Source organism: Oncorhynchus masou, chromosome 30 (assembly GCF_036934945.1).
Source record: "Oncorhynchus masou masou isolate Uvic2021 chromosome 30, UVic_Omas_1.1, whole genome shotgun sequence".
In the NCBI taxonomy this organism is placed as follows: Eukaryota; Metazoa; Chordata; class Actinopteri; order Salmoniformes; family Salmonidae; genus Oncorhynchus; species Oncorhynchus masou.
The window spans coordinates 27,796,085-27,817,303 of record NC_088241.1 but is presented as its reverse complement, the minus strand read 5'-3'; the positions used below and the strand labels follow the sequence as shown (position 1 = coordinate 27,817,303).

General features: G+C 45.6%; 1 protein-coding gene across 1 annotated transcript in view; it reads left to right on the top strand.

Annotated features, from left to right (window-relative positions):
* LOC135522468 (R-spondin-2-like) overlaps window positions 1–15,470 on the top strand; it is an 81,577-nt gene extending 66,107 nt beyond the window's left edge. The window contains exon 5 of the mRNA XM_064948761.1: window positions 14,242–15,470. Coding sequence (XP_064804833.1) covers window positions 14,242–14,357 — 116 coding nt within the window. The 3' untranslated portion in view covers window positions 14,358–15,470. The remainder of the gene's footprint in view (window positions 1–14,241) is intronic.
* The last annotated feature ends 5,749 nt before the right edge of the window (window positions 15,471–21,219 follow it).

Below are 21,219 nucleotides of genomic sequence, written 5' to 3'. Positions count from 1 at the left end.
TTCTGCTGTAGAGCTCATCTGAGGCCAAGCCCTCCATCGCACTATCAATCAATCATACACTTAGCTAAACTTGTCAGAACAGACCCGAGCACTTGCCTTGCCTTGCCTTAGCCAGGCAGCAAATGCTTCTCGTTGGAAAACCACGTGTGTGTGTGTGTCCGTGTCTGTACAAGTGTGCAATGCATACTGTATGTGTACTGTACATTTTTTTTTTCCCCGTAGAGAAATCATCACAGCCTAGGAAAAAAGTATTGGTAACTTCTAACTTGTTATACAGTATTAGTATTTCAGTGTCCATATAAAGTAACATGGCTAGATGAAAGCTAGAAGGCCTGTGAGGTCTTCGTCAGCTGACAGAGAGTGATGGGCAGCAGCTTGGTGCTCTGCAGCCACCTCAGTGTGTCCACAGGTTCTGTCTAACCCGGTGCGGTTGTGAAATAAACACACAGGGCTGTGGACCAGGTTCCGTCTAACTCTTAGTCTGGGTCTTATAGATTTTGTCTACCCCAGTGTGGTTCTGTAGGGAACACACAGCTCTGTGGACCTCCTGGCCGTCTCCGTCTGGGAACCATGTGTGGCGGTCGGTTTGGTCCTCCTGTAAAACGATGCACTGAGAAGTGTGACTGCCCCAAATCCGTTTTGGGAGGAAGCGCGGCCGCCTGTCTGTAACACACACCGTCCGTGACACCAACAAGCTCAAGCTAGGATTCGCTCAGTGTGTGTGTGTGTGTGTGTGTCGAATCAAATCAAATCAAAGTTTATTTGTCACATGACAGAATACAACGGGTGTAAGCCATACAGTGAAACGCTTACATGCAAGTTCTTCCTTACAAGCTCTAGTGTGTGTGTGCGTGTCTGTGTACTGTGTCACACATAATTTGCCTGTTTAAGGTCAGAAAGCCAAGAGATGTAGGTACTAGCAAAGGCTATCCGCTGATCCCATCTGACTCTGGCCCGTAATTTGCTGGTTTGGAAAACCAATATCCCCCAACTCATTTCTGGATGTTTGTGTGCCTGTCAGACATACTCCGCTCCCTCTCCTGCTGCCATCATCACGCCAGTTTGCGGAACACAGTCTGACAGGCTTTTACTGGAGAGCTAACGCCTCTCTTACGGAGTGCGCTCCTTTTCCTCCACAGAGAAGTTCATGGGACAGGCCTCGTCCAAACCAAACAGCAAGTGCTTTGCCTCTGCCACCACACTCAACCAAACCTCTTAAATGCTCTCAGGAAAGAAAAATAATGATTTGTAGATGATGATTCCTGAGTCCTGATGATTCCGCGGCAGATCCGGAATGGAGCCGATGATTAACAGGGGAACTCCGGCCCGGGTAATATCACGGAAAATCCAGATAAATGTATTTCACGCCAGCGGGAGTGGGCCGCCAAGTGCTTTCCCAGGGCAGACAGAGAGCTCTAATTGGCTGCTGGCCTGTCAGAGTGATTATGCGCGCCCCCACGCGGCATCCTGTTGTGACTGCGAGAGCCGTGGCCTAATCTTCATTTAATTAGTCCGCTCGGCATGGCCGACACCGTAGCTACGAAGTGGGGCCTTCAGGAGTGCCGCGCCCTTGATGCTTCCCGCCTCGCCCTCTCCTCGCGGACACAGGGCAGCTCTGTCCACCTCTGACCTCTACCAATTCACCGCTGTTCTTCAGAGCTGGGGACATGCAATGTATCTCAAATGATTCATTAAGATGATTCATTAAGACGTGATGAGTCAGGATATTCAGGGAACGGGTAGCTCTCGGTGATAATGAGGACGTCGTTGAACGTTGTGCGACATTAGTTTTACCTCTGAGCTTGAGATTTGAAATGTATTAGAATGGCGAGGTAGAGAGGTTGGAGAGCGTTTACTGCTGTGTTTCTGAGACTTAGACAGAGGATCACGGGTCAGAAGGAAAGACATCAACCTGTCATTGGATTGGCCCGGGACCTCTGCAGCCCTGGGCCAATGGCAGTTATAGCCAACGCTGCGGTCGCACTCACAAATGAACACAGAAGTTCTGCTTCAGTCATCCTCAGTGCCCACCAGTCGCTGCCATAGATCATTCCTTTTCCTATAAGCACTTATTATATTATTCTTTGCATCTCCTAACCGGATGGAAATTGATTATCCAAGCGCATGTCTGGACAGCCAATCAACACTTGATTTATACTGACGGTTCCCTAACCAAACTTTGGGTTTATTTTTCTGCCTCTCGAGCATTTTCGCAGTGTTAAATCTTCCACAGGAGGAGAAAGTCATTACCAGTAGTCTCCGGTCCTTCTCTGCCGTGGTTGCATTCCTCAAAGGAGGCTTCAGAGGAGGGAGTCTCTGATTAACTCCCCACAAAGTGCCCTGCTCCCTGACCAAAATAAATATGTCCACTGTCATTTTGTCAGCAACTGTCTTCGGAGAGCAATATTTGAAACACCCCATGATCCTTGCTGGCTTTTATATGGAGAATCCATCGTCATACCACAGGCATGAGCCATAAACATGTGGAGGCCTTTCAAAGACCAGGGGGGTGGAGGAGAAGGGAGAGGGGGGGTGCATTAGTGCTCACTGGGGCTCCATACTCCACAATATTGTCATCTGGTCGGTTCCAAGCAGGAAGAACAGGGGGGGGGGCTTTTTTCTCCCACTCTCTGGCCCGACAAACTAGTAGTTTTACCAAACAGCCTCTCTAGGGCGCATGTAGCATGTAGTCACATTACAACATGGAAATCCCAGGCATTTTCTTTTCTTCATCCATTTTAACGGCGGTGACCATATTAATTATTGCTTGATTTTTCTGCCATAAGGTCGATAACATTTAGGATTCGTGTTAAGATGAAATCTGATACGTTATTTGATGAAACATCCATGGAACAACGGACTATTCGTGGGTTTAATCAAGATTATTTGTATGTCAAGAAGTAGCCCAACCAAGTGTCTGATTGTTTGTCCGTTTGTGACAGTGTGTATGTAAGCAAGTATGTGTGTTTGTCCATGACAGTGTGCATAGAGCATTGGAACACTGTTCAGGAAAGCATCCCTGTCTGAGGTTCTGGCTGGGAGGAAATGAGGCAGCATATGCCCAAACGGCGACAGCCCCATCAAAAACACACGTACACAAACAAACAAAGTGGCTGCACACTGGAGGGGGAGCAGAGCAGAAGGAAAAAGTTTCAAGTCCCCATCAACATGTTTCACAAGGGGGAGAAATGTACTGTCACAGTGTGATATTGTCCATGACATCGTTAGGGCTGTAAAGCCAGGTTCTCTGCTGAGGGTTCATTGGAGGTTTTAGGGCATTTGGTGGTTTGTCAGTGGTTTCTGTATCTAGAGCTGAGATCTGAGTCAGTGTTCGGTGCTTCAACAGACTCTCATTGAGTTGATCAGTTCAAATGTGGCCCCTGTGAGGGCCCTAAAGGCCCCAGTGTGGCCCCTGCCCGGGATGCATCTCTGCCTGCCAGACCTCCGGCTCTCTGACTGTGGCCCGCACATGCTTTAATTGCCACATACAGACCACACATAGCATACCAACACACACACACACACGTATTATTAACAAACACACATAGACACACACAAACACACACACTTGCCTACGTACAGAAAAGGACATAGTGTAGCTTATGTTTATCTACTCTACTCTACCCTTGTCTTCTCTTTCTTTCTCTCTCTTACTCAAACATACACACATCTTTAAGACATGCAAGCACCATATGACAATGACAATCGGAATGACAGACAATGTGCAGTGCACACAACACAAGAGAACATTTTAGCGTGGTGGTAGTGGCGCACATTTTCGAGCGGAACATCGGCATGCCCGCGTCCGCCCCCTTGAGTGTGCTGGCTGTAAGGAGAAGGGAAGGGGGCCGGCTAGGAACATCTGGTGCACAGTTGCACCGGCTCAGTCACCAGAAGCCCCTCTACCCCCCCCCTCCCACTCTCTCCCCTCTTCCTCTCTCTTTCTCTTACTCCCCCCCCTTTCTCTCTTCCCCCCCCCTCTCCTTCTCTCCATCCATCTCTGGCTGGCCTGGTCTTTATAGAGACATCACAGCTTTTAATTAGAGCCTGATGATTCACAGAGAGAGGCTGCGGCTTTTGACCCACTCATGTCCAGGAGCTTGGACCCAGGGAACAGACACAGACACAACAAAGCAACAAGTACAGGCCTGCCAGCTGTGTGTGTGTGTGTGTGTGTGTGTGTGTGTTTGTTTGTTTGTTTGTTTGCGCGAGCATTCGTGTGTGTCAGTGTTTGTGAACACAGACAAGTACAGGGAAGGAGAAGCAGAGCACTTAAGTAGAGGCCCGCTCATAAAGGTTGTACTCAACTCAACACACCAAAGCAATAGTCCATGGGCTCTGAGGAGACGGCAACCGTTTGGGCTGTCTGTAATACGTGTTTTATTACACGGCTGAGGTGAGGGGATGGCTGTCATTTACAGGCTCCTAACCAATTGTGCTATTTTGTGTGTTATTTTGTACATAATGTCTCTGCCACCGTGTCTTTTGACCAACATTTTTTTTCTTCTACCAGGAGCCCCTGCATATAGCCTCATTATTGTTATTTCATTGAGTTATTTTTTTAACTTTAGTTTATTTAGTCAATATTTTCTTAACTCTTATTTTCTTAAAACTGGATTGCTGGTTAAGGGCTTGTAAGTAAGCATTTCACGGTAAGGTCTACTACACCTGTTGTACTCGGTGCATGTGACAAATAACATTTAATTTGATTTGAAATGTGATTGTGGATATAGAAAAGGGAAAAACTTGAGAAACCATAGATTCTTCAATGGCTCATCCAACCTCTCAGACTTCTATGTGAATTACTCAAAAGGGAGTTTGACCAATCCCAGGTGGCTATCGTTGATGTTTTAAATCCCCTGTAAAGTGCACCTAGTTTGCTTCGTTGGTGGCAGGCTTTGGGATCATAAGCCCACCCCAATAGGCCTTGAGGCTGGGTATTGCGGTTGAATGGGATCACGAGTCACTCTATGAGCACCATACAAATCTCCCTACCGTCATACCTCTTTGGAAGGATGTTGGTGCCTGAAATACACAACTCTCTCTCTCTTATTTGAGGTGAGACTCTGAAACGGCCATCGAAATGGAGGCCAAAGGAGGCCAAAGAACAAACCCATCAAATGTTTTCCCTATGTTAAGACGTCAGGAAATCTCCCTGTTTGTGTTTGAGTGAGTGCAGGGGTATTGGGAGTATTATTGACAGACAGGGAGATGGCTGGTGCCTGGGTAGGAGAGGAGAAGAGACTACAACAGCAGCCTATAGCTGGATGATACAGGATCTGTAAGATCTGTCCGCTTCAGTCAGCTGTCTGCTTGACTGGCGCTTGACAGGCTTCTGATGGAGCTCAGGCCTTAGTGAGGATCAGGGACTACTGAGAACTGACTGCTCTGGGTCTCTAATGAAAACATACACACAACAGGAGCTCCGCTAGGACATCAAACAGACTGACTTCTCGGCTCAAATTAGACTTTGTCTAGTCGAAAATACAACATTTTACAAAATGGTTTGTAGTGTTTTCAGTCTTTTGTAAGTGCATTGTTGAAGGAGATGGGGTGAAAACCATCCAGACTTATGCAAAACACAAAAACAAAGTTCTATCCTGGAGTCCCTTGTCATCCGCTATAGCACGGGGATTGTGCTGTGATCCCCACAGCCCCTCTCTCTGGTTTAGCGTCTAAGCCCGTCTGACTTAGCATGGCTCCTTCGTTAGGGCCTAGTTCCTCTTTACGGGACAGTTGTGCTCTGTGTCCAGACACGGGGGGGGGGGGGATTTCCTCCCCTCTGTTGTCCCAGAGGAGTTGGGGATGAAGTGGAGGATAGGGGGATGAAGGGACATGGTGGAGAAATTAGATATAAAGCAGTGAATCATGCTGGACAATTTCCTCTTAGACCCCTCCCCCCTAAGGCCCCAGGGGGAAGTTGTGGTGTGTGTGTGTATGCATGCATGTGGTGGGGGGCGGGATAGACCAGAGGGGCTGTTGTAGGCCAGGGAGCCAGGGAGAGGAGAGCACACACACATGCCCCAGACAGCAGACAGACAGGCTGTGTGTGGCAGACTCTGGGTCGCCCGTTATGCCCCCTTGGCGTCCTCACAATGCAGACATGATGTTCTTTATGTATGTATGATGCACTGTTGACACAGCCTTGTTATTTCAGTGTATGTGAGCCTCTCTGTCTGAAAGAGGATACACTTCATCGTGTGTGGGTGCATGCTTGTGTGTGTGTGTGTGTGTGTGTGTATATGCACCATAATGCATACATACTCAGCGGGGCTCACGATAGTGTGAGTACAGTATATATTACACAATTTATGTGTGTGCGCGTGTTAGGGTCTTCCAGACGGCACCGTGAGCGTTAGCGGGAGAACCCTCCTCCTTGTGGCCCCACAAAAGGCTCCAGAGATCCTCCCACCACCCAGAACATGTATTGCCGGCCCCTACCTGCTCTATTCACCACCTTGGGCCCCCGACCCCCGACCCAGGCCCACTCAACACACCCCAACAGGAAATGCATCTTCACCATCCTGAAATGAAAAACAAAGGTTCCATCCAGTAGTTTTGTTTAATCCTTAGTGTGAGGAGGTCACCTCCATGGCAGGACTACGTGTGTTTTGTCTCTCGGTGCTAGCGAGCGAGCTTTTGAACGTGTACAGTTAAGACTGGCTAGGTGGGGTTTTACGAAGGGACAGAATTGGGGTGCTCTGGAGTGGGAGTTCTTCACTCTCCTCAGTTAAAAGGTGCCAAGGCTGGTTTTAAAAGGCAATGGCAGAGTGTGTAAAAGTGCACTGCCAAGTCCTGGTTTTATTGGCTTTTACTGCTTAATTGCGTGGCGTAAGATAATGAGTCGCAGAGGCAACTCCAAACAAAGGGAGAGTCAAGAATGCGACCAAGTCAGCACCATGTTTCCCTGTTTAAATGGTTCATTTCATGAGGGAATTACCCGGCACCTATCAATTGATATGTGCGATGGAATGAAGATCAATGATTCTGTTTCTACCCCCCACCCCCCCCCCCAAAAGCACATTTCTAAGGAATGCAGGAAATATTGACATAAAATTGATTCAATGAAATTAATGAGTGAAGACACCCCACAATGGAAGCATGAGAATGGGAGCCCCACCCTCTCCTCTGCTATGTGACTGAATTGGAACGTAATTGACATCTGCCCTATTATTCCAGCCAGGATGATAAATGTGTAATATTCCACCCACTTGAATGTTTAATTGGACCCCCGGTCTCCTTTTCCACCACCCCCTGGTTTGCTGCAGCTATCCACAGCTTGCGAACACTCACACACACCTACACACACCCACTCGCACACGCACTAGCAGAGCCACACAAATGCACGCACGCACACATACACACACACACACACACACAGGCACGCAAGCAAGCATGTACACAGGCGCACACGCACGCTCAACCACTGACACACACACATAACGACAAAGCTTTTTATTTTGCTCGTCAGAAATGAAACCCAACATTTCGCCATTCGTTAAAGTTAACTAAAGCTAATTATTCCTCCTTTTCTGATGGTTCCGCGGGGTAGCAGCTCCATGTATTTAGGCCCCTTTGTGTGTGTGTGTGTGTGTGAGTCAGTCGGGGGAATAGCAGACCGTAGATGGTGTTGTGCAGCTCTTTTTTGAGTTTCAGGTGTATTAGACACAGCGGCCTAGTCATCACGCCTGCGCTCTGCGTGGCCCTCTGACGTTGCTTGTAGTGACACCATCCGTAAAGTAGAGCCAGAGTTGGTGGGCAAGCGCCAATTTAACCCGGAGTGGGGTACCATTCAGGGGAGCAGAGTTGCGAGTGACTCTGCAGAGGTTTGTTTTGATTTCCAAAATTGGGGCCGGGTCTGCTGGCTTGCCTATGTTAAGGTTGTTAGCGATGTGGTGGTGGCAAAGTAGAGCCAGAGTTGGTGGGCAAGCGCCAATTTAACCCGGAGTGGGGTACCATTCAGGGGAGCAGAGTTGCGAGTGACTCTGCAGAGGTTTGTTTTGATTTCCAAAATTGGGGCCGGGTCTGCTGGCTTGCCTATGTTAAGGTTGTTAGCGATGTGGTGGTGGCGGTTAGCCACATATTGACCAAATATTTACCGGTAGCCCTCTCATTTGCAAAGTCTCAGTATGCATACTCAGTGTTGACAGATAAGAAACTGACTGAGCGTTGACTGAAAGTTCGCTGAATGGTTTCATCGTCAGACAGTGCCCTCCCCTCAACACTGGACCATTCCTGGATACCGGACCATTCCTGTATAGCGATCCTGGGTTAACGTTCCGTTGTCTTTGTCACAGTCATTCAGCAGCTCGACGGAGGGGGAACAAACTCCATATTACCCACCGGGCAGATTAATCACGGTGTCAGTCATGCATTATTTGCCGGGGCTTCTCCTTGCTCAGGATGCTAATCTCCAAGTTGGGTTTTCGATTTGACTTATTGTCAGCGAAATGGAACTTCAGAGGCGGGACCGGTGGACTAACCTGCTGCTTAATCTCCCGACAGAGCCTCCGTCGCATAAATGAGAAAATAATGACCCACCTAATCCCAACATTAGCTTTTTAAATCGGAATGCAGATGTTTTAAATCATCCCTGCTAAGCAGGATGGGTGATTGTAAGCAGAGCACTGGGGGAAAGAGAATGAGAAAGAGAAGAGAAAGTACGATTCAGAGTAATCTTGTTAGGCTAAATGACGCTGTGCAGATAGGCTCTTGTCATCCGGTTGGCAAGATGGACTTGTTCTCATAAAAGATTGTCCTCTGGAGAAAGAGGGTGTTTCTTCTTTCTCTTGTTCGCCAGGCACATCTCTCTTTCACAATTCCCAAATGTTTCCCCTTTTTTTCCAAATGTCCCTCCATCTTTGTCTCTCTCCCTCTCGCCCCTCTCTCGCCCTCTTTCCTACCTCTCTCTCTCTCATACACTGTCACTCAAAAGCCCCCACTACATTTCTTCCTCTGCTTCATTATCCTCCTCCTCCTCTTCTCTATTACTCACTCTCTCTAAACTCCCTGTCACTTTTAGATCATATCTTTTCATGTGAACATCTGCAGACCTTGGCTCACCACATGTCCTTACCATTTTACATACACTCCATGGACAGTGTGTGTATGTGGGTATCTTCTTCCGGACAGATGAGCTCGTCGGTGTGAGTGAGAGGAGTTGGCTACAGATACGTTCCCCTTCACGGCATTATAAATGTATGTGTGAGGAGGCCTTTAATGGCTGCTAATCCAATTTCTGCCACTGAAATCAAATCTCGCTGGCGCCAGTAGTCCCCTCCTTCCCTCACAAATAATGGCTTTCGATTTGGCATGTTTATGAAGCAAAGTTCCAGCTTTTCCGTACTAAATCCACCAGAATATTCTTCGGAATTGTTTTGATCCCCTACCCTCAACCCCCTTCTCCTAAGAAACATATTAATTGATGGTCTCGGGATGATGGCGGCGTTTACTGGCGGGATGAGGTAACAAAAGGAGTGGAGAGGGTTCACTTCAAGAAGAGGAACACATTTACCGTTCGTCTTAATACCTTCTCGAGGTTGGTGCCATCGATTTCCTCCAACCACAAGCGAAGCAGATAAGATTAGGCCTTCGATTGGTGTACTGCCTGCTGGAGCCCGAGCTCTGGGTGGATGAAGTCACTTGGCCGTGCTGCCAGACAGTCAGTACACACACACACACACACACACAGTGATCATGGCCTCAGCGATTATAGATTTGCATGCAGGTACACACTCCCACAGAGGCAGCCACCAGGTCTGTATTTCAAAATAATCATCCCTCTTCTTTTCTCTCTCGATCAAGGTCTGTTTCTGTCAATGTCCTCATTGAACTGAGCCCATTCTTGGCAGCGTGAAGAACAGAACATTAACCTAATGATAGAAAAACAGAACGTTATTTATTACATAATTCAAACACTCACTCATCGTAAGGAATACATTTTCTCTGGTTTATTCGGTTCTCAAAAACAAAGATATTGGATTTGGAGATAGGTGAAGGGAGGTTTGGCTCCGTCTTTCTCCCCTGTGTAAAATGCTATTCAATTAGACAAGTTGAATGGACTGCAACTCAGAGTGCTATGGGCATATCTCCTGAGAGAGAGCATAGTGTTTTTGTTACTATACAACAGGCCTACAGAACTGCTTTCCTGTTGGGTATCTGGCTATGGCTCAACCACCATCAGAGATAGAAAGAGAGAGATGTGAATGAGAGAAAGGGAGAGAGATAGAGAATGAAAGATAGAGATGTGAAAGAGAAATGGTAAGTGATGGATCTCAACCGGACTTGTCCTGGAATGTCCCAGTCAGCGGAGGTCAGGGTGGAACTCTCACCCCAGTGCATGTAGGGAAGTCTAATCTGCCTCTCCCAGGTGCTTTGGCAGCTGATAAGATTGTATATGACATTAGAGGGTCCAAGAAACATTTGTCAAAGACTTTGAGCTGATATGGAAGAGCGTACACACCCAGGCACACATGTACATAGCCTAGTCTTAAACAAACACACAGATACAATGCAGGCTTGGAGGGCACTCCAGAGCTTTCTTCAGGTAGCAAGAACTTTACCAGAACCAGACCTGGCTCATGCAGTGAGACCAAGATTGGGCTTACTTACACACAGGCACAAATACTAATGTAAACACACACACTATGTCTATAATACACACACACAGTGATAATGGTGGGGTCATCCTCTGCCACCACAACAGCTTCTGCTTTTGATTCAAAACTACAAAACATTTTGAATTGCTTATAATGTTTTGTTTGTTTGTTAAATTTACTCTGACTATGAACCCGTCCACATACAAAGCTTTAGTTGGCAGATTTTATCTACAAAAAAAGCATTATACAATTAAGGATTGCAGAAGTGATGCGAAATGTGGCCAAAACTGAAAAGAAAATAGGGAAAAAATAGTAAAAGTATTTTCTGAAATGAAAGCCATTCTTCAATTTTGGCAGTAAGTTTAAATTCTGGGTCAGTGTGGGTGGGGTAAAACAAAAATAGCTCAAATTATTTGAAGATTTCTGTTCCTTCCAAGACAAATGATCTGTACTCGCTCTAAGATTTATGAATTTGTTCCTTGTTTGGAAAGTAATTGAGTTCACTTCTTAATCATTTATTTCCTGTTAAATAAAAAATAAAAAATTCTAAGAACTCTGGCTTGCATAATCATCTTAAGTGTTTACATTGTTTTTTTTTTGTTTTTTTATTTTATTTCACCTTTATTTAACCAGGTAGGCTAGTTGAGAACAAGTTCTCATTTACAACTGCGACCTGGCCAAGATAAAGCATAGCAGTGTGAACAGACAACACAGAGTTACACATGGAGTAAACAATTAACAAGTCAATAACACAGTAGAAAGAAAAAAGAAGGGGAGTCTATATACAATGTGTGCAAAAGGCATGAGGAGGTAGGCGAATAATTACAATATTGCAGATTAACACTGGATTGATAAATGATCATGTACAGGTAGAGATATTGGTGTGCAAAAGAGCAGAAAAGTAAATAAATAAAAACTGTGGGGATGAGGTAGGTGAAAATGGGTGGGCTATTTACCAATAGATTATGTACAGCTGCAGCGATCGGTTAGCTGCTCAGATAGCTGATGTTTGAAGTTGGTGAGGGAGATAAAGGTCTCCAACTTCAGCGATTTTTGCAATTCGTTCCAGTCACAGGCAGCAGAGTACTGGAACGAAAGGCGGCCGAATGAGGTGTTGGCTTTAGGGATGATCAGTGAGATACACCTGCTGGAGCGCGTGCTACGGATGGGTGTTGCCATCGTGACCAGTGAACTGAGATAAGGCGGAGCTTTACCTAGCATGGCCTTGTAGACGACCTGGAGCCAGTGGGTCTTGCGACGAATATGTAGCGAGGGCCAGCCGACTAGAGCATACAAGTCGCAGTGGTGGGTTGTAAATATACCATCATAAAAGCCTTGTGTATTCACCATGTGTTACGTCCTGGTAAATGCTAAATGTGAAAGAGACAGACCCTGATATGATGTGCCATCTCATAAGCCTTATATCAGATGCAGAGGGGGGAAGATCTCAGTTCTCTTGGTATTGGTTGCCCTCTAGCTGTCAGCCTAGAGAACTCTGATTATGAAATAGAACCCAGCGTAGTCCATGCTTTCATGGACACAGGTCAAACAGAGACAGAAATGTTCATCAGCTCACTTGGACAGTTCTGATGACATTCCGGGACGTTTGGTTTTTACAGTTCACATTGTCCTGGAATAAATGAGATATGACGTGAGGCAGACAGACCTCAGACCTGGGACAAATACATAAGATGTCACGGTAATACTTTGAGGGGTGCTCGATTTATTTAGGTATTTTGGGACTCCTCCTTTTTTTTATCTGTTGGTTACATTGTACTGGGGGCAAACCAAATGAAGCACAGCTCAAGCTTTTGTAAGTGTTTACTCACACAATTTACTTGCGTCTTATGAGATGAGCAGTACTGTGACGTAGAAACACGGTCTATATAATGTCATGGAGATGTGCAATCCCTTGTTTTTCCAAGAACACGCTGTAGCCGTGTTTGTGCGTGGTGTTAAGACAAGTGTCATGTAGTTCACAAACATCTTAAAGCCGTGTGGATCATATCCTTTCTGTGTTCGTGACTATCCAGGAAAGCTATACTGTCGGTCTTTTAAGTGAGCTCTCACACATTTATTTGCACTATACGCAAACTCGCACAACACGCGAGAGTGCCATCGATTGTATTGAATGCTGTGTTTATGAAGCGCAGAGCAACACTTTTTCAAATGAAAAGGACCTCTTTTAAATGGCAATTAGGAAAAGAAACCTATGGTCCGGATTGACTTGAGCGTTATCGTGCACTAACAGTCGTAACCATACTGTAACTCACCCAAAGAATCAAAAGCGACATTTGCTAAACAAGCATAGCAACTTTGTTGTTAATGTTTTCCAATTGGAGGTCACGGAAAGTTTAGAGCAAGATGTATGATTTGAAATCCTTTTATGGTCTGAAGAGGGGATTTTTTTGAATGAGATATTGTGTGTCGGCAACGTAATTTTTCGCCCTCGGAATGGCCGATGGTGACCACAAATAGCTAGCTAGATTGAATTGATTGCAGGAAATGGCTCTGAAATGTGGAAGTGAAATTGTTTTGATATTTGTGCAACTGTAACATGACTCTCGTTTAAAAGAGCGAAAACAGAACATTTTATAAGTCCCCATTTCTTGGAAATATTAAAAAATATATTTTACAGTGTGGTGCTGAGATGTTCAATTGAACCAGACTTTTTTTGGGCGGCTTTAAATGGCTGGCGTTTGGCCAGGCCATATGAGAAGGTAATTAGAGGTAATTCTGACACATATTACACACTTTAGCCTTATTTTCCTTAGTGAAATGGCATGAACAAGTGCAATAATAGGACACGGAGCCAGGTTTTGTAAACCTACCGTTGAGACACCCATTTATGTAGCATTTTTCAGTGTTTTCCCCCCTCGGCGAACCATAGCATGCCTTGTTTCTTGCTGTGCCAAATCAGGATCCAGATAGCATCTCATCATCCAAGCCTGACTCTAGTTTTCCCCCCATCAGATTTTATTTTTCTTCAGATCACTGACCCACTCAAAACCAGCAGAGCTATGCCACTGGGCAGAGGGGTTGGCAGCAGGATTGTGCCCCCACCACCACCACCCGAAGCCAACCTTCATTCAGCCCCATCACTTCTCCCTCTCTTTATTTCTCTCTCTCTCACACTCACACACATACACATACACACACCTCGTGAAATTATTTGTGTCTTTTGGCAGCCAAACTGTTGCCTTTTGGTTCAGTAGCCTCTGTCATAGGGAACCATGGGTACCGAGGTACCGCCGCACACGGTTCCATTAGCACAGATTCCCAACATGCTTTGCCCACACCAATGACACCTGGGATACATTAAGATACATTAACCCTGGGCTTATGAACGAGGACCTTTCCAGTTCTGACAGAGTGTTACGCAATTTCCCCGGAGAGAGAGAGAGAGAGGTGATGGGGCTGAATAAAGGAACATTTTGCTGCCAACCGCTCTGCCCAGTGGCATAGCTCTGCTGGTTTTGAGTGGGTAAGGAGGGGACCAAGATATTGCCTATATATATATACATTAGCTGGTTTTAGAGAGACACCGAAGGGATGGAATAAATGTTTTTACTGTGTTCCTTTTATACATTGATGCACTGCTCTTCTAATAGGCTCTCTCTTGCTTCTTGTCTTTCTGCTTCAGGAGGATCAGGGAAGCAGCGACCCAAAGAACCAAAGAAGTCCAACAAGCAGAGGCTCCGGTTCCAGGCCCAGAACCAGCATAGTGACCACCTGGCCTCCATGAGCTCCAGCCAGTAGAGGACTGAGTCCCCCCCCCCCCCCCATCCCCCACCCCTTGGAACCTAAACAACACAAAGCTGCTAGCTGCTGCTCCACAAACCTCCACCCCCCCACCCCAGCACACAGTCACACTACACCATATTAATGACCCTACACATGTCTATGGTTGTAGTAAAGTACACATATGCCCTCTGTCCCTGTCTCTCTCTGTCTTCTACTGCTTCCCTCGTACCGCATCGTAGTGTGCCGCTGACAGATCAGCCAATCAGCTCCCCTCTTTTGACCCCACTGTGACATCATAGAACTCATAGAAACACTTGTTCCTTTTGCTCACACGCCATGTACGTCTGGGGAGAACAAATCAACGAGGGGAGACCGACACACACCGACTGACAGACGGAGGACGCGAAAGAGCAGGAGAATGAGGAATGAGATGGATGTTGATAGTAGTGGTGACGGTCCAGCGATGGGGGCAATGGAAGACGACGACTCTGACGGAGAGAGGAAGAACGTGCGAAGAGAGAGAATGAGAGGGTGATCAAGAGAAGAGGAGAGATTTGGCAGAAGGCTGACGACTATTAAGTGACATCTTGAAATAATTGAGACTTTTCTGTATTTATTTCAAAGCAAACTCTTATTTTCCCTCATTGGAGGCGGAGTGTTCCATGTATGGCCTTTTTGTTCATTGTGTACATTTTTTGAGAGTCATGTTAAGAAATACCATGCGTAGTTGCAATGTATTTTATTCTCAGCACAAAATGTTTACGTCCAGAACCCGCTTTAATGCTCTAACTGTATGCTGTGGATAAAGACATGTTAGTTGTTCGACTTAGCATGACAACAAACTCATGTGTACATAGTTGATGAGTTCGTCTAATTATAAAACATATTACTGTATTTTCGGTATTGACTCCTCCCAGCGTTCTAAATGTTTCAGAGAAAAGGATGTAATACCAAGCTACAGATTCAAAAAAAGACTGAAAACGAAATAATAAACATAGCCAACACATAGCTATTACATTTATATGGTATATATTTGATTTATTTATTGATTCTATTTTGTACTTTTGTGTTCGGTGACAATTTTGTCTCGTACTGTTACTCCTCTGTGCTGAAATATGATTTGAATCCCACAATACAGATATCTTTAAAAGAGCCTCTTGTTTGTGTCTGGTCATGCGAAACAGTTTGAGTGTTGCGTCGCGTTCATGTGGTCTCATCTACTGATTTCAATGTTTCAACAACGGCAAAACTAAAGTGCGTACTTTGTTTGACATTCTTTAGGTTTGATATTCAGGGTTCGACAAATACATGGTCATAGGACTACATATGTGTTCGATTAAAATACATTTCATGTGACTGTTGATGTAACTTTTCAGTCTTACGGTTCATGGCCAGCTAGGAGCGCTAGCTTTAGCTTGTCCCTCTCCTGCATTAGTATATAATTATGTAATTTGAAAAACATTTGTGATATCAATCATGCAATGTGCACTGCGTGACACAAGCTGCCTTCGAGCCAGGGAGATTCGATATGGTCAATTGACCGTGACAGCATGACGTCACTGTGAGCGGCCTGTAAGCCATCTTGACTTGACGTGTCCTCACGGATGGTGCAATGCCACAGTGTGATGTCACCACCGTATCATGCATTTCCACCCTCATTATCTTACACATGATTTGGCAATAGAACTGCCTACTGTGCTTCCTTCACACACACACACACACACACACACACACACACACACACACACACACACACATTCACCCCCTCTTTATTTGAGCAAACATTAGATCTCATTCATTTTCAGGGTTTCAAAACATCAAATAAGTATAAAAATCCAAAATCTGCTGGCTTGCCAAGAAAGGTTTAACGCCAGTCATGGCTAATTAACCTAGTGATGCTTACTGTGTAATCATTGCCCCTTAAAAAATGTGAGGCTGTATCTGCCAGACAGCTTATGGACGCACAGTAGCGAATGAAACAACGTTGTGTCCTATATCATCCTGGGAGACACCGACCGCAGGCTTCCTTTTCCTAGTAATCCTCTGAAGTCACACATGATTTTTCCAGAGGGAAAGAGGCGACGGTGTTGATGCTCAAATAACCCATAATACCCGGTTCGCCCATGTAGCCTTCTCGGAGAAGGAGTGAAACAAACCTCTTGCAGTGAAACAGTAGCCTCAGCTAGGAATGGCGAAGGCCTCAACATACAGTATGGTCTTTCACAGGTGTTGGAAAGGAGCACGGAGAAGGATGTTTGACGTGCTCTTCATTTTTACAGGTTAACACTTCCCTTAACCTTTCCCCTTGAAATGTAAGGTACTTATTGTCATAAAAGGGGAATATCATCTTTGATGCACCTTATATAAATGAGAGATATCCATAAAGCCTAGAGTGCAGAACAGTGAAAGAATGGAAATGTAAAAGTAATACTAAGTGTTTTAAAAGACATCTGCTGCTGGTTAAAAGTTAATGAACGATTTACAGATGTCATCCCTAGGGCCAGACTGTCACTGTTTCAGACTGGGAATGAACTGCATTGAAGTGGATTCATTAAGGAGAAGACCACCAACACCACTGAAACACTACACAAGGTCTAGTGGGGGGGGGGAAACTAAGTGCACACTGGAGAATCTCCCTTACCTTTCCGTTTGCAATTATTCCTCTGTCTTTCATCCATTCTGGGTGTATTTGTGTCGTCGGTGAGAAACTGCATTCAGGGTTTCTTTAATGTCGGCTAGTGCATCAACGTTCACCCAGACATCAGAAGGTAGCCCGGCTGATCCCTTTTTATTAGTGAAACCACTTCTGTAAACTTTGAGGCAGCTTAAAGGAAGCGTCTGTGTTTCTCACTCTCTGTGTGTGTGTGTGTGTGTGTGTGTGTGTGTGTGTGTGTGTGTGTGTGTGTGTGTGTGTGTGTGTGTGTGTGTGTGTGTGTGTGTGTGTGTGTGTGTGTGTGTGTGTGTGTGTGTGTGTGTGTGTGTGTGTGTGTGTGTGTGTGTGTGTGTGTGGTTGAAGGACATAGTTAGGTGGTTGAGGCTGACGCTCCCTTTTAATGTGACTGGGTGCATTTTCATTAGTTCAGTTCAGTCCTATTATTAAAGCCCACTTCAAAGGCCCAACAAGTGAAACCACAAACAGGAAATGTCGCAGTGGGCTCTGCACACTAGAGATCTATACTGTAAAGTAGTGTTAAAGGGATATTTCACCTAAATTGTATACTAATATCAAGTTTTGACAGGTCACCAAAATGCCCAAATCATGTCATTTTGTAAATTTGGTTACTATATCTTTAGTGACGGTGTATCTTGCAGGTAACAAAGGTAAACGCCAATTTGTGCTCCGAATGGAGGTTGTGATGCAATTGCAGAACCTCCGGAGGCATGAAGAGGCCAAATTGAGTTGCACGCTGCATCGCCGTGCGCCTCCCAAATGTTGTGACAATATGGAGGGCTCCGTATTGCTCCGAATTGACATGATTGGTTGACGGTAGGTGGGGTTGGGAGGTCCTGTATAAACACAAACTCACCTGCTTGACAACAGTTCTGCTCAACAGCTCTGCGCTGCTCTGCGAAGCGCAAGTAGTAAGAATGCCCTGACTTCCGCAGAGGCTGTATCACCATAAATGCTGCACGTCCAATGTAGATGTCGGATTGAACATGCAGCGCCTTTAAGGTTTTTTTAAGCATACATATATTGCAGTCCCTCTCTTCAGCTACTTCAAATGTGCAGCACTTTGTGAGTGACACATTCGTTCCAACCCCAGATGGCAGAAGTGGAAGTTATGACATCGGTGGGTTAAAAACATTGCCCGGGACAATAAACGTTGAAATCATTTGCTGTGTTTAATAACTATATAATTGGGCATCGGTTGCCCTTTGAGCTGAAGGAAATCTGGAACTATTAGCGTTCACATGGGCTATGATGACGCTTGGCATGGCCTGTTGCAGGCAGCACAGAGTAGGTACAATGAAACCAGTCTAAGGCTTTCTACAAGTTTACCATATGTCAGCTATCATATGCAGAGGCACAGAATGAAGACAAAAACGCCATGTCTTTCATCCACCAAATTCGGACAAATTCCCTCATAATTGCAAAATGGTATCCGGTATCCACATCCATTTGAAAAGCAGATTGGCTTCATTAAGAAAAAGTTGCTAAGTAACACGTTTATTACAGGCATAAATAAATATGTAAATAAAAGGTAATTGTCTGTGACCCTCTGCGTTCTCGGGAGACAAATCGGATGGGTAATTGAAAGGGACCAGGCCCGGTAATGGGACTCCATAGCTAATGCTGGTGTGTGTGGCTCAGTCGGTAGAGCATGGCGCTTGCAACGCCAAGCGTCGTGGGTTCGATTCCCGCTGGGGCCACCCATATGTAAAAGTAGTAGTGGCCCCAGCCGACTTGTAAGTCGCTTTGGACAAAAGCGTCTGCTAAATGGGATATATTTATATATATTTTCTGCCTGAGTGCAGCTGAAGTGAGGCTTTGAAGGTGGCTATCTTAGGCAGTGCTCGTGATTATAGCTGTCAGACCGCTTATATCTGTCCCTACTGCTGGAGAGAGATGGACCAACCTAATGACTCTTACTGAAGACAATTGTTTCCTGTTTACACTGTGCGTCATCATGTTCTGTTTGATTCTTTCAAATGGCCAGTCTTCGACTTTGTCAAGCAGGGGGGTATTTGTCATGTCCAGACTTCGACTTTGTCAAGTAGAGGGATATTTGTCATGCCCAGACTTCGACTTTGTCAAGCAGGGGGATATTTGTCATGTCCAGATTTCGACTTTGTCAAGTAGGGGGATATTTGTCATGTCCAGACTTCGACTTTGTCAAGTAGGGGGATATTTGTCATGTCCAGACTTCGACTTTGTCAAGTAGGGAGATATTTGTCAAGTAGGGGGATATACTGTATATGACTTATTTCCTTAGGCTGTGTTTCTTAAGTTACATTTCAACAGGTGCAGAATATATTATATTCCTGACCTGGTATGAGGTTTCCTTAGGGGCTTGGCAGTTGTTTTCGGTCTGTTTCACCTAACATTCCTCTTCTCCTTTCCAATGACTCATTTTGCTGATGGTGTACCACCACCAGCAGCACCATGGAGAGAGTGTTGCTTTTTTTCTTCTCAAGTTCAATAAATCAACAGTGAGGCCCAAACAATGAAAACACACAACCATTTCCCCTTACCTCCACCTACCTTCACCTGAGGGAAATAAGCACAGGGACCCTGTCCTTCCATTCAGGATGTGACACACATGGTCTTTATGACCCCAGCTGAATCATACTGTGCACTTAAAAAACATTAGTGATTACCGAGCGGAGCAAACAATTCCCCTTACAGGCAGACAGAGAGCCATGGGCATAACTAACTGCGTTTAGCTCGGGAGCCAGCTGGTGAGGACGTCCACGAAGACTACTATTTTCCCCCTTTTTTTTGGCAGCCCTTCTCCATTCATTGACTTTTTATATGTGCCTAGTAGCCGCGTTACCACTGGTTTCAAGGGAGAATTCATCAACAACAGCTCTCATTAAACCATGTTAAGACCACTCGTGTTGGATATAAGGTGACCAGCATAGGCCCATAAGGGCCATGTCTGTTCCACGGAGCTGACACAAGTGGCCCCTCAAGAAATGGGTGTCCTTTATCATGTAGGGGAGCACAGGTTCCAGGGGGGCCATTTGAGCATGAGAGCCAAGAGTCGTGCATTCATGGTGAGAGGGGTTAAGGGTGGTTAGGAGGGTATAAGTAAAGTAGAGGGTAATGGGGTCTCATTGTCCTGGAATGCTCGTCCCACCTTCCCCCATGACTCCATTGAGAGGGGGATTATGCAGCGCCATGCTTCATATTCAACCTCTGCCTCGACTTGGAGGATCTTGAGTGGAAATCTTCATCCAGTCACACCACACACATAAACACACATATGCACGCACGCACGCACGCGTGCACACACACTCACAAGCATCACCACACATAATCTACACCACAATAAGGAGCCTGTTGTTTCCTGCTTCCAGCCAGCGATGGGGGTCTCCTCTTAGACGTGGTAGGTGTGGGTCTGGTCTGGGCTGGAACCGGGCCAGGATGCAGCAGGGTGTCATGGCTGCTGTCTCTCCTGACTCCTCTGTTGTCTGGAGCCATGGAGCCAGCCATAGAACACCCTCCACTCCATCAGCCCCCGCTCAGACTCCCGCCTGCCCGTCAGTCCTCCTCAGCAGCCAGCGCCAGCTTTCATTGGCTGCATTGTGCGGTGGGTCTCAGAAATGGGTTTAATCAACTAGCCATAGGGGAGGTCGTGACCTCATGTCAATGGTTCCCAGGTCTGGGTGTGAAGTGTGATCTGTGGTTCAATCACTAGTTCACACTGAGGACTTATTTTTGGTTAAAGTGATCAATTATATGAAAGTAATGACTAATGGGAGGTAACCTGACAGACAGCGCAATCCATATAACTGCACATTATCCACAACAATTCATTTAAATTAATAATTAAATGAATAATCATCTCAAGGCACTGGTTATTGCAAGGCAGCATAGTTCCTCTGCTTCTAGAACAGGGAAAGATTGCAAATGCTTGTAATCTGTAATCTATAAGTGTGTGTGTGAACATAACAGGCGATGTGTGTGTGTGTGTGTGTGTGTGTGTGTGTGTGTGTGTGTGTGTGTGTGTGTGTGTGTGTGTGTGTGTGTGTGTGTGTGTATTTTAATGTGGTCGTCTAATTATCACAGTGATTTGTTTTTACAGTAGGCTGAACAAATCCACCTACCAAGTCTCAAATTGCCAAACAAACATACAGTAGATTTTCTGGGATATAAATCAATAGCATGTACTTATTCTCTGGGAAAGTGGAGGAATTAGCAATTAATACATCG